This window comes from Lactuca serriola, chromosome 6 (assembly GCF_051521515.1).
Source record: "Lactuca serriola cultivar US96UC23 chromosome 6, Lser_US96UC23_V15, whole genome shotgun sequence".
NCBI classification, from domain to species: domain Eukaryota; kingdom Viridiplantae; phylum Streptophyta; class Magnoliopsida; order Asterales; family Asteraceae; genus Lactuca; species Lactuca serriola.
The window spans coordinates 23383957-23399430 of NC_136413.1; the positions used below are offsets into that span (position 1 = coordinate 23383957).

Genomic DNA, 15474 nt, shown 5'->3' on the forward strand with positions numbered 1-15474 from the left:
AATGACCCGAATGATTCCAAAAAGTTATGGAAACTTTTGAGAGAGATTTTGGAGAGATTTCACATACTTGGAGAGATTTGGGAGAGATTTGACATTCTTGGAGAGATTTCTCATACAAAGAGATATTTGAGAGAGATTTCACATACTTGGAGAGATTTGGGAGAGATTTGACATTCTTGGAGAGATTTCTCATACAAAGAGATATTTGAGAGAGATTTCACATACTTGGAGAGATTTGGGAGAGATTTGACATTCTTGGAGAGATTTCTCATACAAAGAGATATTTGAGAGAGATTTCACATACTTGGAGAGATTTGGGAGAGATTTGACATTCTTGGAGAGATTTCTCATACAAAGAGATATTTGAGAGAGATTTCACATACTTGGAGAGATTTGACATTCTTGGAGAGATTTCTCATACAAAGAGATATTTGAGAGAGATTTCATTTGTGACCTTTTTGAGTACCCGACTTCGAAATGATGGGTCCGTAAACCCTGTTAAGCCTTGTTTAAGGATCTTACACACTCCCAATGAGTATGCAACATTGTTTTATCGGTTTGGCTCGCCACTTACAACAGTTTTAGGTTAAGGAGATCTAGTTGTATGCACTTTTTGATTTATGATCTCTCATTAGAATAGCGAGTTGTTTAGAATTCACATAACATAAACTCTAGTACGCAAGGGTTTGTGGAGTTGACCGGTTTGATTTGTTGACTTCAGTTGACTTTGACTTAACTGGAAATTGACGGTTGTCACAATTCACCCTAGAGCAGTGAGCTACAGTATCATGGGATCAGTTCTCTTAGATGTTCTGCTCAAGATATGTTCCATTGGTGGAGCGGGAGAGACTAGCTGAGGAGTATTTGGATCTGACACAGGGGATTGATTTGGTAATAGAGATCACCAAGATTTTCACATAGAGAGCTATGTTTTGCCTCGAGTTTGTTTCTTCTGAGCAAGTTCAGATGACTCGGTATTTAGGCATGTTCAAGATGGATATTCGGCAATTCGTGTCCATCTAGCACTACGGTTCTCTCACTGAGCTTCAGGATGCCGCAAGGAGGCGAGAGATTGAGATAAAGACCTAGACAAGGGAGCAGCATCAGGATCCAGATCAGTCCCAGCCTGCAACGAAGCGGTTCAAGTCTGCCGGCCGGAGTTTGGGATCGGTTGGAAGGAGGCATAAGTCTCTTGTATGACGCAGGTGTGGTGGGGAGGACCATTTTGGTAGAGAATGTGGGTAGAACACGCGAGTTTGTTTCCATTGCAACCAGGAGGGCCATTTTAGAGCTCTTTGTCCTTTCTCGTGTTTGGTGAGGTGCCGGACCCTACACCCTTAGAGTGGTAGTTGCCCAACGGTCTTCATGGGACGAACGAAGTACCAGGGACCGAGAGGTGGGTTGATAGTTCTTCTTTTTATCAATTAGGGTGGTATTGGTATTTATCTGTAATTTATGTTTATATTTTAAAGTTCAGTTGTAATCTCTGAAGTCAGTTAAATGGAAGTATTTTAATTGGTATTGGTTAATTAGAATTCTTTTATGAATATCTTTGTCATCAGATTGTATGTGTATTGGGGTTTATGAATGTCGTGTGGGTTCAGATTCTCCGTGTATTTGGATACAAGTGGTTGGGATCATGTTTTCAGATTCTAGCATATTTCAAGTGGGGAAGAGTAGGACCTCACAGTAGGAAGACCCTGTGGAAAGGTTCGGATCCCAGTCGGATTTCTCCAAGTTCAAGACTTTCGCACAGCTACTGAATCTTTTAGTGTTAGCGCGTTGATGGAAGTTGGGAGACTCACGAATCAATTGGTATTTGGATATAATTAGCAGTTGAGGGTTGTTAGGAGTATTAGTCGTGCATCAGAAAATCACTTGAAGCTTAGGTGTTATTAGGGGTTAGGTTGCCAAGGTTAGGTTTCGGTCATGGAGTCTCAAGTCTTTAAGTTCATTGTGAATGTAACGAGTGATTTTCCCAGTGGGGATACACCTAAGCTGATAAGGGAGGAATGCAAATGTGAAAAATCCCTTTTGAACGTTTTAGGGTAGTTTAAGTGATAAAAGTGTGATCTTGGACCTTCCTTTCACTCCATGCAAGTTTTAAGATGTATTAATGAGTTAAGGAGTTCGAGTATTAGCTTTTGGGCTCATTGTAATCATGCATGGCCATAAAGTTTGCAACTTTATGGATTTAGAAATTCCATTATGATTGGATCTGAAGTTTGGACATCAAATCTTAAGTCATTAAGACATTGGTTTGGAAGTTGGTAATCAGCGACCAATCGTCAGGCGTTTGCATGGGAGCTCCCGACGTTCGAACGCCAAGCATTCTCAGCAGAAGCCCAATGGATTGATTTTGGGCCTTGGGCCATTAAGGGTTTTGGGATTACTATAGTTGAGCTTGTATATAAAGGGAAAATGGTCGTTTTCCCTCATCATGATGAGGAATGGACTAGACCATGGGTTTGGGTTAAACCCTAATTATTGATTGGGTTTGTTTCTGGGTTTTGTTTAGCGTGAGGAGCAGTGTTTGCCACAGATCGAGTGTTGTTTCAGTTATCATCAGTAGAGGTGATTGGAAGTGAGTTGAAGCTGGTAGAGTTTTTCGTTGCTACGATGGCTACCTACACACTTATCCGTGGGTCGAAGGCACCAATGCGGACCTACTAGTTTTGGTTATCTATTAGTAGTGGGATACCTTAGGGACTGTATATAGCCATGTAGGATAGACTTAGGACTCTTGATCTAGGCTCTTTAACATGTTCCTCGTTTGGTTGTGGTTCTAGAGTAGGATCACCTATTCGGGTGCCTATCTCACCTCTGGGTATATACGGTTATGCATTCTCTGGATTGTTGATATCTAGTATATTGTTATGTTGTAGTGATTTGTTAGATTGGTATCTTGGTATATACGATGTTGCTATGTTGTAGTGATCTGTTAGATTTGTATCCTGGTATATAGGATGTTGCTATGCTGTAGTGATCTGTTAGATCGGTATCCTAGTATATAGGATGTTGCTATGAAGTAGTGATCTATAGAACTGTATGTTATCTATACTTGCTGGTTATCATCTAATGGAGTTCCCTAGGAACTGTATGTGGTCATGTAGGATAGCCTGAGAACTCTTGATCTAGGCTTTCTTTCTAGTTCCTTGTTTGATTGTGGCTCAAGAGTAGGATCATCTTTTCAAGTAGCTGTCTCACCTATTCTTACTTATGGTTATGCGTTCTATGGAGGTTAGCTGGTAGCAGGACTATACTGTCACAACTAGAAGTTCTGTGTCTTGTAATCACTACACTCAAGTAAAATATAGAATCAAAAACTTAGGAGCATGTATGATGCTTACTCTATGAAAACAAAATTTCAATCCAATACACCATACAAGTACTACAAACAGTCAACAGGCAATTGGAAACCCTAGAAGTTCTTGTTTAGTTCCATTTTGGACTAGGACTTCCTTATTGGACTCAATGGACCAATAAGCTTCCAATTTGACTATCATGGGATTAGAACCTTTAAATGGGCTCTAATTGGATTCACATTCATTTATTTCAACATTTTGGGCCATATTGGGCCTAGAATGAAATAAATTAAATATTATGAACCATAATTAACCTAAACTAGCCCAACAAAGTGTAAAAATCATATTATATATTTTTTTGGGCCAAAAATCATCCAAACTAACTATAATATGGGCTTAGGGGCATTAAAGACCAATGATCTCCTTCCCTTCCAAATTCTCGGCCCAAAGCCCAAATCCAAGAAGAAAGGAGTTGACTTAATCCTTGCCACCTCACTTATATCCCACATATCTCCATGCATGGACCAACATGCATCTAGGATTGTCAACTTAACTCTCTCTCTTCTCTTCTTCTTGATCTCGGCCGAAAGCACCCACACACACACACTTTCATCACTTTTCACATATCAAACACTCTCAAAAACACCTTCACCTCTCTTCACAAATTTTCGAAGATTCAAGGGCATTTCAAGGAAATTTTTCACAAGAATCACCATCCAAGGTAAGGTTATACTTAAATCTATGACCTAGGTTCCTTGACCTATCAAACATCTCTTCTTAACTCATAAGAAATCATGATCTTGCATCCTAGAATCATCTCAAGGCCGAGATCTTCATCAAAGTGTGCTAGGGCCGAAAATCACCTCGTTTTCTTCCATCTTTTCTCCAAAATCGAAACCACACCCAAAGGTGAGCTTCATACCCCCTATTTTTCGTTTTGATAAGTTTTGTGGGGGGGGGGGGGAATACAAGCAAATGTGTAGATCTATGAGTATATGTATGCTTTGTATGATTTCTATGCTTATTTACATGTTTATATGTGATTATGGTGTTGAAACTAGTCAAAAAGTCCTTTAAATCGAGATTTTCATTAGGATGTATGAAACAAGTGTTAAACATATTAATACACACCAATCATTTCTAGAAAAATAACCAAAGCTGGTTAAATTGAACTCATTGGGCTAAAAATCCCATTTTTGGGCTCAAAATGTTAAAAATATGAAGTTAAATGGCCCACAATGTCAAAATACAAATTCTGATGGATGAAATGAGTCAACACAGTTTCATTAAGGTATTTTTCTGGAAATATTCTCTTGGAAGGATTAAATGTGAAATTTTTAAGCATAATGGGCCAAAAATGAATTTTTTGGCCCAATAAAGCCCAATATGCGAGATTTTCAAATTAGAGGGGCTGAAACTGTGATTTTCTGTAAAACAGGGGACTACTAGTGCTCCAAGTCCATTTCAAGGGTTAAAAATGCTTTTCATATTTAAAAGGGACCAAAAATGCAAAAATTTTCTATTTTGGGCCAAAAGTGTAAAAACTGCGAAATTGAGGGTTCTAGCCGAGAAAAATTTCATTTGGTGGACTAAAACTGTTTTTCAAATAACTTTGGGCTGAAAAATAATTTTTCTACAAGTTTTGATACTAAAGTGTCAAGAAAAATAGTTTGAGGACTAAAATAGAAATTATTTTATATAAAGGGTTAAATGTGTAAATTATTCAAAAGAAAAGGGGCTGCAATAATGAAACATCCTAAAGTTTTAAATAATAAATCCGTCATGATGAAATACTAGCATCTCGACTATCGGCAAATTATAATACACCTTCAACACCAAAAATCGTTATCAAACGAATTGATTCGGTCTCGAATCAATAATGAATCCGAAATTACTAACACGACGAAACTTCAATACACACGCGGAAAATTCGGGAAGTCAATACATACGTGAGAATACACCAGACGTCGATACACCGTCTTTGGGCCCAAAAGTTTCAAATCATGTTTGTTGGGCCTAGCTAGCCCAATGGCATGATCTTTAGGCCCAAAAGGACTTTTACAGGCTTTGTGCTGTTGGACCCCAAGGGCCTTCTGGTGCTACTAGTAAAGTCGAGAATTCACCAAATACGAGTCGGGCTAAGAGCCCTTCGCATTCACGATAGCCTTGAACGACTTACGAAAAATATTGGGGCTTCGCACCCTCTTTTCCTCCTCGGTCGTGGGGCTACATGAAGTCCGGGTGTTTGGATTAAGTGAATAGTGCGAGCGACGCCTAAGGGATCGTTTGTATGGTTGTAAACTAGTCATTTTCACTAATGTGTGTTTATAACAATTCACAATCCATAATTAATCCAACGTCACCGGGACTCAACGAATACACCTGTCGTAACGAAATAACAAGATACAAATTATTTGATGCAAAGTATTAGGAAAACATTGGGTTTTCCTAGGGTTTTCAATTAATACACCTACGAGTTACATACTGAGTTTTACAAATCGCTCTTTTACATTTATAGAAACAAACAAGCATACTTACAGATCTTCACACTTTTTATACTAAGTTCTTTTCAGAAAATATCGGATTTTCTGATGATTTTCAAAACAATACAAACCACTATATTTCAAACATTACTTATGAACTCACCAACATTTCATATGTTGACGTTTTTCAAAAGACTTGTATTCTCAGGTAACAGGTAAACCGAAGGGAAAAATGTACTCAGTGATGTCTTATTGTTTGTTTAACTAGTATTGAACAATCTACTTTTGAGAATGTAATGTTTTGAAACTATGTACTGAATGTAAACACAACCAGTTGTAATATTCCAATGCTTGGTATTGTATGATGTTATGTTTCATGTATATTCATTGTGATGGTATTCAATTGAGTCACAACAGCCCCCGAACGTTTCCGCCGTCTGGTTTGGGGGTGTGACATATACGCTGTGAGAGGAGTAGTAGGAGGTAGTGAGTTGTATGATTGTTGTTTGCCTGTATTATGTGCCTACTTGATCCTGATTGTTTATATGTCGACGTATGGTAGTAGTGGGTTGAGGCGCTCCTGCTTTGTGATGTAGGCCAAGAAACCCGGTGTATCCGGCTGTAAGCCGAAGGCACGGAGGCTCGGGAAGAGCGGTTGGGTTGAGGCAGTAGGCCAACAAGCCTTGGAATTCCGGCCCGGATAGAGTGAAGGCCTGCGAGGCGGTCGAGTCAGACCAAAGGCCCGAAGAGCGGTCGTTATGCATGCTTGTATGTTTATCGTATGTGGTATTTTGGAGGAAACACACTAAGCTTTATGCTTACCTAGTTGTTTATGGTTTTAGGTATCATCGGTGATTGCGGGAAGGCAAAGGCGAGACTGTACACACTCATCAACAACATTGAAGATTCTGCGTTTTCTATGATACTCTGATTTTTGGTTTTTGGATATTTTAAACACCCCTATATGTAATCACGTTTTATTCTATGGCCAAAATATGCAATATTTGACATAACCTAGACGTTAAGATAAAGTTAGTTTGTATCAATAATGATTAAAATGTAAAAAAAGGTTGAATAAATAAATATTTAAAAGGTGCCCCGCCTCAACGTACGAGCAGGATCGTTGAGTATAAAAGGAAAAGATCATGACCCCGACATGTAATTCGTCTTCTCCAGGCTACACACATATACACTCTCTAAACCCTACTGACTTGACCGTCAGAGTGTCTTTCCGGGAGAGCCCTCCCGGGAAACGGCTGACGACCTCTTTTCTCTATGATCTTATAGGAGCAACTCAGGGATTGTTGCCGAAGCCTACTTAGAGAAGGAGCAAGGTCGCATCAACAATACATATACTTTTGTAAGTTTTAAATATTCAACGAATTTAACGAACCTGGTACCATGTATTCAAACTGTTACCCTCCGATTTCGGTTTTGGTTCCAAAATTTAAGGAACTGCTCGTTCCAATTTTGATTCCAGATAATTAGGAAGGGTACCCGCCTATGCTCATCCTGAACCGAGAAGATCCAGGGCGCTGGTTGGAGGATCGTGCTCCTCTACTTGTCAGAGCGCTGTCATTGGTTTAGCCGGTAATGCTCTGACCCCTTGCTTTGTCTCCTGACCGTATCTTTTGTCGTGGATCTCTTGGGCGCCTTTGGCGGGCGCGAGCTTCTTGTGAGGATGCCTTTTCCAGAAACTTATCCTTTTGCTAGAGCGCCCTGCCCTTGGGGGCGCTAGCGGGTGCTAAGCCCGCCGAGCCTGGTCTGTCGGATGCTCCAGCCTTCTGAGCTGGGCACGACCTTTTCGTGCTAGCTAAGGCACGCTATTAAGTCCTCCAGTCTGGTAGACATAGCGTTGCTACGCTAGCTACGTCGATCTGGACTTAATTGCCCTATACGTGTTGGCTAGGGCACGTTATCAAGTCCCCTAGTCTGGTAGACGTAGCGTTGCTGCGCTAGCTACGATGATCTAGACTTAATTGCCCTGTACGTGCTTGTTTTCTATTCGTCCATCGTTCTAGTTTTTAATGGCGACGTGACCGCTTATCATGGCTAGCGGTTACGTCATGTGTCAGGGATTTTGAATATCCCGCTTTTCTTCTTCTCATATAAGGGCACTTATCGTCGTTTCTCTTTTCCCTCACGTTTCCTCTTCTTCTGTTCACTTTTCTTCTTCCATTCTTTCCTTCTCTTCTTCTATGACCGATTTATCTGCAAATCTTCCTTCTAACACTGCGTATCGGTATTTGGAGGAAACATATGGTCTTACTTCAGCGGATGGGGTCGAGTTCCCGCTGCGTAGTTCGTTTATCACGTCTCCCCCTGGAAAAGTTGGGGTTTATCTGAAATCCTTTGACTTCGGGCTGCGACTTCCTCTTACTGATTTCCAGGAAAAGGTCTTGTGAAAGGAAGGTTGTAGCATCCAGATTTTGACTCCAAACGCTGTGAACAAAGTAGTGGCATTTGAGATGATCTACTGTGCCAACGGCGTTCTCGCCGACTATTTTGTCTTTAAATACTTCTTTAGGTTTTGTTGTACTGGTGACAAGTGCACTTTCTTCGTCCGAAGAGGGGGCATACCTTGGTTCCCGATGGAATGACCCCCAAGAACTGGCAAGACAAGTGGTTATGGGTGAATCACGGTTTGGCAAGCTGTGAGCGATATCGTGCTAACTTCTTCGCTGATCTCACTCCCAAACTATTTCTGCAGAACCAGAGTGTTGCTGATCTTTTGAAGAAAATTTAGGCTATTATCGAGGATTACTCTGAGGTGTTGCTGGCAGGTGTGGGAATTAGTCCTTCTTGGAAGCGTCGGGGGAAGATGACGGTCTTTTTCTCTATTGTCGATGGTAAGTGTTTTCTTTTACTCTTCCTCTTCTCTCCCCCTCCCATTATATATATATATATATATATATATATATATATATATATATATATATATATCGGTTAGGGTTTTATTTTTGGTTGATCCCTACGCATTGTATATATGTTTTCCTCATGTCCCCTCGTTTTGCAGGTGTTGAGACCTAGATGGGGTGTTGCGAAAGCGTTATCGGGGGAAACTGGAACACTGAGAGGCAGATCTGATTGATTTTCTTCCTCCCCCTCGACGAGTTGACCAGATTGTCTTGGCTACTGCCGCCTCTACTCCCCCTGTGGTTAGTGGGACACCGACACCAACTGTCGCAGTTGCTTGTCCCATTACCACTGTTTCACCTTTAAGTGTCACTTGTTCTAGTTCGGTTGGGGTGAGTGAGGACAAAAAAGATGGGATTATTTCTCATGTCCGTTGTGTGCAAGCCAAGCAAAAAGTCGTCTTAGCCAAGGGTGAGACGGTTACTAGAGCTCCTAATGTTGCCAAATGGGTTCAGACGAGGCGTGGCTTTGCCTGCCTTTCTGAATTCCTTATCTTCAACACCCTCGACACTTGTTATGATCCTAGATGATGACGTTTAATAGTCCGAGGGGGCCCAGGGGGCGTCTGAGCAGTCCAGTGTTTCTGTTCCAGTCGTGTTTGAAGTTCTTCCGATTTCTTCTCCCGTCAAAGGTTCCAGTGGTATGGATCGGGGTTCGAGTCCTCCTAGTAAGGGTATTGGCGAGGTTCCCTCTGGTCCTCCCACTTTTGTTCCTACTTGGAATCTCAACAATGAGTCTCGTCTCTATCTGTGCGCACTAACGCAATAGAGTTTGCCTGACACACATTCCCTCTTGCTGCAGTTACCGACATGGAGGCCATTGGCAGTTCCGTTGTTTCTCATAATATGTCTTATGCCGCTGCACATGCTATGTTCTACCTTGTTGCAGGTGCTCGGTGTGTCCAACTGCTCAGCGAGATAGAGGCAGTTCATGCGGGGTGTAGTTCACGTGAGGTTGGGTTGAAGCGTCAAGTTTCTGAACTAGGGAGTGACGAGCAGGGTTTGGAGCAGAAGTGACAACTGCTTGCTACTGAGAAGGATGTTGTGGAAGAAATCAGGACTACTCTGGAGGCCAAGGTTGATTCCCTTACTTAGGTGAACGAATGTTTGATGATTCAAGTTGAAATTTTGGAACGCGACGTTGCTGATCGAGATAGATTGATTGCCGCCATTCAAGCAGGTGTCGAAGCTACCCAGCAGGATTTGGATTGGCTGCTGCGTGTGGGCCTTGTGTGGGTTGTAGATAAGCTGATTGAGCATCCGAATTTTACAAATTCTATAAGTCTCATCCGCCACGCTTCTTTTATTGCTGGGGCAAAGTCCGAGCATGATGTTTCTGTTCCTACAGTGGGTCCTGATTCTGTTGATCCTGGTGATGGCGTCCCCCCTGCGAGTGTAAATAAGGCCTTGCTATCGTTTGCTAGTATGGACCATGCATCGTTGCTGGGGTTAGGGGGTTTGGATATCCAAAGGGTCTGTGAGCTTTGTGCTTTTGCAGGCTTTGAGGGGACTCTTGATGGTATGTCGGCTGGTGCTGTGGGTGATGATGATGAGATTGAGGGTGGTAGAGGGGGTACTGGTAATGTTATCGAGGGGATTGTTGGTGATGGCAAGGGTGTTGGTGCTGGTGATGGCAGTGTGGTTGAGCCTGTTGGTGAGTCTGTTGTTGGTGTCACTAAAAAAGGTGCTCATGCACCGTGTGCTACCCCGTCTGGGGCGTGAAAATCTTCTCTTTACATATCTATTGTCTTTTGAACCAGTACTATTGAACTTTTATTTTGCTTGGTGTTGTAATTCTTAGGCCCTATTGTAATGGATGTGTTTGTTTAATGTAAGTTGGATTTCTTTCGTTATTGCTCTATGCCTTTTCGGGTTGGTCTGCTAATTTGGTGGATGGGACCATTCCTTTGGCGGTTTTAGTGTTTATCCGTGGTTGATGCGCCAAATTTCTCGCTTGATACATTGGGCATTTTGTGCTAAGCGTTCTTGATACACTGAGCATTTAATCATCAATGCACCGAACATGAGAGTTTTCACGCTTTAATATACTAGGTGTTAATATTAATATGTTGGGCATGCTCTTAATGTACTAAGCGTTTGGTCATCACCACACCGGGTACGAGGATTTTGCGTTTAATACACTAAGTATTTAATGATGATGTGCGCTTAATACACTAAGTATTCAATCATCAATACACTAAGTATGAGAGTTTTGCGCTTAATACACTAAGTATTTAATAATAATGTGTGCTTAATACCCTAAGTATTCAATCATTAAAACACTAAGTATGAGAGTTTTGCGCTTAATACACTAAGTATTCACTCATCAATACACTAAGTATGAGAGTTTTGCGCTTAATACACTAAGTAATTAAGTGCGAAAGCTTGCTTTTTGATGCACTAAGTACTTTCTGAGCACTGTGGCTGCATGATCCGCCCTAGGCATGTTAGGTGAAGGGTCCGGGCTTGCCGGCCTAGGCGCTAAATGTTCATGTTCATTAGTAGTAGAATTTCCTTAGGTTCCTTGCGTTCCAGGTTCTTGGAATTTCCCTTCCCTCCATTGTTTCTAGTATGTAGGCTCCGTTGCGGTTTGCCTCAATAACTTTGTATGGTCCCTCCCACACAGGGCCCAATTTTCCTTACGGCTAGGCTCGGATTGCTTCATTCTGCCTCAGCACATATTCTCCCACTTTGAATGCCTTTTATTTGACCCTTTGGTTGTAATATTTCTCTACGGTATGTTTGTATGCGGCCTGTCCCACCCCTGACTGTTCTAGTCGTTCTTCGAGGAGATCTAGGTTTAGCCTTAGATCTTGGGAATTAGTTTCTTCCTCAGTATGAATCGCCCTCAAGGTGCCCACCGTTACTTCTACTAGGAGCATCGCCTCTGTTCCATACACTAGGCTGAACGGCGTTTCCTGTGTTCCTGTTCTTGGCGTTGTCCTATACGACCATAGTACCACAGGCAATTCTTCGGCCCAGTTCCCTTTTGCTTTCCCCAGTCTTTTCTTGATTCCACTTATGATTGTACGATTGGACACTTCTGTTTGCCCGTTTGACTGGGGGTGTGCTATCGACGTAAATCGCTGAGTGATCCCTTTGCTAGCGCACCAGTCTCTGAAAGGGTTTTCCACAAACTATAGCCCGTTATCGCTGATCAGTGTCCCTTTTGCTTTCCCTAGTCTTTTCTTGATTCCACTTATGATTGTACGATTGGACACTTCTGTTTGCCCGTTTGACTGGGGGTGTGCTACCGACGTAAATCGCTGAGTGATCCCTTTGCTAGCGCACCAGTCTCTGAAAGGGTTTTCCACAAACTATAGCCCGTTATCGCTGATCAGTGTCCCGGGTGTTCTGAATCTGGTCACTATGGTCTTCCACACAAATTTGATCATGTGCCTTCCAGATATGCATGCGACTTGCTCAGCCTCGATCCATTTTGTAAAGTAGTCAACCACGACGACCATGTATTTTAGTTTCCCCGGGCTTCTGGGAACGACCCCATGATGTTTATCCCCCATCGATAGAACGACCATGGGTTGGAGATATTGGTCACATGGGCTGGGGGATTCCCTTGAACTGATGAGTATGTTTGGCATTCTGCGCATTTCCTTGTCAGTTCCACCGCGTCTTGGTATGTGGTAGGCCAGTAAATTCCCATGCGGAGCACCTTTCCTATTAGGGCGCGTGCCCCTTCATGCGCGCCTGCTTGGCCGGTATGTACCTCTTGAAGTGCTTCTTTTCCCCTGGCTTCATCCATACACTTCAACCAAGGCATTGTGAACCCTTTCCTATACAGCTTCCCGTTCACAAGTGCATATGATGGTGCTTTTACGCGTATCTTCCTGCCCTCTCCGTGGTTGTCTGGCAAAATGCCGTGTTGTAGGAATTTTGTTAGCGGTGTCATCCATGTGTCTCTAGTTGCTGCCAAGGCGTTTACTCGTTGTTCATCTATGCTTCTTTCCGTGAGCACTTCGACTAGGACCTTTTTGGACAAGTGGTCAAAACATGTTGATGCCAATTTGCTCAAGGCGTCCGCCCTCCTATTTTCACTTCTTGGTATTTGTTTGATTGTGAATACCGTAAAAGACTTAGTGAGCCAATGTACCATCTTGACGCATCTCTCCATCCTTTTATCTTTTGCCACGGAACTCCCATTAACTTGGTTGGCTACTAGCCTTGAGTCTGTCAGCGCAGTTACCGCTTCTGCTCCCATCTGCTTGGCCAGTCGTAGACCGGCGAGCAAAGCTTCATACTCCGCCTCGTTATTCGAGATGTGCAAATCGAAACGGAGTGCATATGTGATCTCTTATCCTTCCGGGCTAGTTAGGATCAGGCCTGCCCCCGTGTAACATCCCGAAATTCAGGTGCATCTCTTGAACCCTTCTTCTTTTACAAGTTGTCAAGTTTAGTCCTTAAAGGAAAAACTATGGCCATTGAGTACGATGGGCGTACAGTGGAGTACGCTGTGCGTACTCATGCGCTTAGTTTGGACGCGGACTCGCCTAGGTACGCTGGGCGTAACCAGGGTTACGCTAGGTGTAGCGGGCCCAAATGCAAACCCTAATTGTGGCTTGCTCACTATAAAATGTTGTGGCTTTTGCCTCAGCCACCATTTCAGAGAGTGAAACCCTAAGAGAGAGCTACCCTTCGTTCTTAGCTTGTGTGTGTTCTTAAGCTTGAAAGTGCCATTTCAAGGTGGTGAAGGAAAAGAGGAGGCCATTATAGGTGCTACAAGTTGGTGGACAAGAGTAGATCCGAGTTCCATAGAGGTTGGAGCTTCTTTCTGAGGTAAAAAGCTCAAAGCTTTCCTTGTCATTTTTGATTTGTGCTTCTTGGACCAATTTTTAGGGTTTTTGGTCGCAAGGTGGAGAATTTATGAGAAAATGGTCTCCATAAGCCTAGATCTGCCATATTTCAGGGTAATATGAGTTGTATGTTCATAAAAATCCAATCTTGGACGTGAATATCAAGCCATGCATGAGATCTAGGCTTTATGAGGAAAGAGGAAAGGTGTTAGAGTGATTAGGGACCTTTACAGCCATGCAAAGGATTAAAGGTTTCGACTTTATGGATTAAGTGGCCTTAGAAAAGTCAGATCTGGAGTTTGAGTTTATGTCTCAACCGTTAAGACCAAAAATCCAAAAAGAGCTGAAACTGAGACTTACGCTGGGCGTAACTCTCAGAACGCGCATTGTAAGGGGTTGAGACCCCGATGATGGATCGCCAGTGTACACCCCACGTACAGAGATGGAACGCGCCGCGTACTGCTCCCTGTTGACTTTCGTTGACTTTTAGGGTTTTGGTCAACATTTGGACTTTTGGGTCAGGGAGGGGTAAAATGGTCTTTTAACCTTCTGTGGGATTGTAGAAAGGGACTTAATCTAGCCTTTGAGAGCCATTATTTATTTGAGGATACTGTTTATGTGATTAGGCGGGGGCTAGATCAGTGTATTCGTGTGCGGGATTATTCGAGTTGCCCGAGGTGAGTCTTCTCACTATACATTCCCTAGAGTGGTATTTATGTGTAGAATGGAGGGTTGTGTATGCTATGTGTATGTATGGGATTATGTGCATTTTGTTTTATGTATGCTATGTGTTGTATAGACCGGACCGAAGGGTCCAACGATATAGACCGGACCGAACGGTCCAACGATACAGACCGGACCAAAGGGTCTGAAGAGCTATGACCGGGCCAGAGGGTCCAATGAGCTACGTGAGTGGAGGGTCCCGCTGAGACACATCGATCGGAGGGTCGTACTGTAGCCTCGAGTGGCGTATGTTTTGTATGTGGTATTTTGGGGAACTCACTAAGCATTTATGCTTACTATGTTGTGTGATATGTGTTTCAGGTACCAACGAGGATCGCGGGAAGGCGCCGGCATGAGTCGTACACACTGAGGGGTTTTTATGTATTGAGATCTTGGGATTTGTTTTATACGGATAATATGTGAAACATTGGATTTGGGATTTCATTATGAATGAAATTATGTGTTAAAAATGAAAGATTGTTTTGAAAATTTATGTTGTTACAAGTTGGTATCAGAGCCTTGGTTTGAGGGATTCGGATGCACATTCAGGCGTATCTATACTCAAACTGAGGATTTGAGGAAGTTTTCATAAAATAAACAATTTTTCTAAGGAAGTAAAAGAATTTGAGAAAAGCAGAAGTAAGCAGTGTGTACGATCAGCCAGCGCCCGAATGGTGATTTCCCAAAATACCCTTACATTATGTGTTATGATATATGTTATGATATGTTATGCATGCTAGAGTAGGCTAGGTATTCATATTAGAACTAGAGTGGCCTGATTTGTGATGCCTTAGCCTCGGAAGATTTCTGTTTCTATGAAATGCTTGAGAGTGAGTAGGTAGCAGTGAGGAGCTTATGAAAGGTATACCGAAGGGTAGCCTATGCTAGCGAGATGTAGAGTACTTGTGATTTGGGATCCAAGGAGGAGGACTTGGGATGAATACTGATGTGGTGTTGACGGTAGTATAGGGCCCGTACTACTGATGACACCGGATCAGTACCCAGTCCAAGTAAGAATCCGTAGGGTACTAAGGAGCAAGTAGGGTTGAGTTATCGAGTGCGAGTATGCTCGAGCGAGTCTCTGATATTCCTTATGTTGTATTTCAGAGGCATCATGGTTGGGACGTGCCCCAGACCAGGGACCAGCGGTGTGAGTAACGAGGACCTTCGTCAGATGATCCACGATGAGGTGGCTGCGGCTATCCGCACAGAGATTCCGAAGATGTTTGGGTTTATCAAG

The 15474-nt window shown here is 42.7% G+C and overlaps 1 protein-coding gene across 1 annotated transcript; it reads right to left on the minus strand.

Moving 5' to 3' along the window:
• Positions 1-12175: 12175 nt before the first annotated feature.
• LOC145059572 (uncharacterized) lies at positions 12176-12919 on the minus strand. The gene has a single exon (XM_079007405.1). It carries the CDS (start codon positions 12917-12919, stop codon positions 12176-12178), a length of 744 nt encoding a protein of 247 aa, XP_078863531.1.
• Between the last annotated feature and the right edge of the window lie 2555 nt (positions 12920-15474).